Source organism: Halyomorpha halys, unplaced genomic scaffold (genome assembly GCF_000696795.3).
Source record: "Halyomorpha halys isolate HHAL.00 unplaced genomic scaffold, Hhal_1.1 Scaffold141.1, whole genome shotgun sequence".
Lineage (NCBI taxonomy): Eukaryota > Metazoa > Arthropoda > Insecta > Hemiptera > Pentatomidae > Halyomorpha > Halyomorpha halys.
The window spans coordinates 328,349-331,185 of record NW_027111321.1 but is presented as its reverse complement, the minus strand read 5'-3'; the positions used below and the strand labels follow the sequence as shown (position 1 = coordinate 331,185).

The 2,837-nt window shown below is 34.3% G+C and overlaps 1 protein-coding gene across 1 annotated transcript in view; it reads right to left on the bottom strand.

Annotated features, from left to right (window-relative positions):
• The window catches only part of PGAP1 (GPI inositol-deacylase), a gene marked incomplete in the record, with an annotated part of 49,588 nt that overhangs the window by 41,322 nt on the left and 5,429 nt on the right, over positions 1–2,837 (bottom strand). Inside the window, 2 exon segments of the mRNA XM_067049340.1 lie at positions 279–426; positions 1,788–2,047. Coding sequence (XP_066905441.1) covers positions 279–426; positions 1,788–2,047 — 408 coding nt within the window.

Here is a 2,837-nt window from a genome sequence, read left to right as displayed (position 1 = left end):
AAAAAATATATACATAAATTAGACCAGTATTATCAAAGATAGACGGAGTATTGTACTTTGTAGCCATATTTTTATTTAAAAGTATTTCGGATAGGTTCCCATGAAAACCCAGTCCCTTTTAATTAGTTTACTTAAATATTTATCTCTTGGGACTTACCCAAAGGTCATCTGAAAGATATTTAAATCGTCTATGAACCTAAACTAAAAAAAGAAAATACACGAAACATAGGGCTAAAATCTACCAAAATTAGCATTAAAATAGAAAAAGAAATAGTAACCTTTTCCCATGTAGGAAGAGTCCGAATGACAAGGTGTGTGAAGTTCTGCCTACGAAGTTGTGAAAGACAGATAATCGCTGACTTCCTCTTCATCCAATGATAAGGCGGTGATATCTTTCCCTTTGATGATAAGTTGATACCTTGTTTGCTACAAAAATCCAGGAGAAAATAAACATTCACTTTAAAGATGTTAATATTAAATTATGATAGAGATGAATATATTTGAAATCGAACTTAAAAAGCCTGAAGAATATATTACTGAGGTCTTAAAGGGCCAACAGCAGAGGACATTTAGAGCTGAGGGAGTTAAGGCATCACCCTAGCAGCCTCACAACTGCAGCAGTGTCAGTTCAAATCTGACCAAGAAGAGCTGACTTTTATTTTAATTCTAATTCAGTTTAATCAAAATTTACTCATTTATTTTTACTATATTTAATTCAATACTTAATTATTAGTCATGAAACTAGTACTCCATAACCTAAAACCTAACTCAATTCACATAAATATGGATAGTGGTGTTAAAATTCAAATTCAAATTACATTTATGTCTTTTATTTAAACAAGAAAAATGCATTAAATAACAATGACTCAAAAAAGGTCATCAAGGCGGACTAAACTTCTAAATAGTAATTAAAATAACAACAAATTCATTTCAATATTTAACATAATTTTTTTAATATTTTATTGCAGAGTGCAATTTCTAAAAAAGTTTCAAAAATAAACGATACAGTTTATGAACAATTAAATGAACAGGGTTATAACATAGATTACCAAAAACTTTCAGCATGGTTAATAAGTGAGTAACCTTCATTCTTTGACTTCACTGTTTATAAGCTCTGATATACATCTGCGAGACCTGGGCTCTAACAGGTACCCTAGAAAGCAGAATCGAGAGATTTGAACGGAAAGTCCTATGTACAATTACAGAATCGATCAGGGATAAGAGCCTTAACACACGGAGGAGAAGAACTAAAAGTGAACTGTTTGCAGAAACTGATCTGTCAATATCTCATGATGTGAAGGCAAGGAGTATAAGATGGGTAGGACATGTGGCTTGAAGCAATCCATCAGGACGTCTCTACACAACAATGAATGTCAGTATAGTTGGCAAGAGACCACGGGGGAGGACAAAAAACAGATGGATAGACTGAATCGACAAATATGAAAAAGAGCTGCTTTCCGATTTGCCGGCAGAAGCCCAAGATAGGCAGGCGTAGAGAAGACTGGTTCGGGCGGCCAAAGATCTACAAGGTCTGTAAAGCCAACCGAAAAAAAAAAAATATTGTTTCTTGTCTGTATAACCAAGTAGAAGATCAACAAGATCGGCACAGATAGAACATTAAAAACTTATACACTTACCGTGTGTTTCACCCCAATCATCATCCTTATATACAATATATAATACATACCAATAAAATGTCATTACCGGCTGTGAATTATTTGAATTATGTTGAAATACTTAAAATCAGGATAAGAAAAGTACAGTAATTAAAAACATTCATCTCTTACCATATTTTTACACCATCAACGGCAGATGGTAACGCACAGGCAAAGATCCAGTCCCTGGTCTTTTGGTTAACGGCTTCAATGGCTACGCTGTCGTAGGGTGTGGCCAATGAGATAATTATATGAGTAGCATGGTTGATACCTCTACTTTCCTCCCACAGCATATTGCTTCCAGCCATTTCTATCCACTTTCCTCCTGACGGCTGGAGCAAGTTCAACTCCTCAGGGTAATGAGTTGAGTGGAAACTCTTTCCACCTCCTCTCTAAGGATATTGCAATAGCAATAAGTGTTTCTTACATGATATAATAAACTATAAATATCTTATAAATAAATTTAAATTTTTTTAGAGATTAAGTATAACAGTAAACAAAAGTGAGTATTGGTCACAACCAGAGATGGGCAAAAATTAACTATAGCTAAAACTAATAGATAAAGTTGCTATGGATACGACCCTTATTCATGAATGAACCATTGATAAATAAATATTGTATCCATGGCAACATTAGCTATTAGTATCATAGTTACCCAACTCTGGTCACTGCAAAAACGTTAACACTATGAAAGGTCATGGGTTCAGTACTTTGAAAGGAAGCACAGTTTTTAGAACAGCAATTATACAAGGAGGTGATTTTTTCAGTATCGCGCTCACCAGTCAGATTTTTTTCCCAATTAAGGGTAACCAATTTATGAGGCTGGGTGGGACCCAAGAGGGCTCCAGAACCCACAGGGTTGACTCACAGCTACAGTATAACAAAAAATAATTATCTGCCACAGCCGAAATCCAACCCTGGTCCCTAGAGTTAATAGCATAATAACAGTAATAATGTTAAACCAATTTAAAATTATGAAAAGATAGTTGGATAATATATATGAGCAGAAGATGGTTGGGGGTGCGGTCAGAGAATAACACAAATAAGTTAAAAACTTATTTTTAATAACCATCTTCTCCTCATAAATCAATTTAAATTTTTAATGAACATATTTAGAATCCAAAACCCTTATACCCAGACATGCACTTGATTCACGATTTCACTACTATAGATTAAGAACAA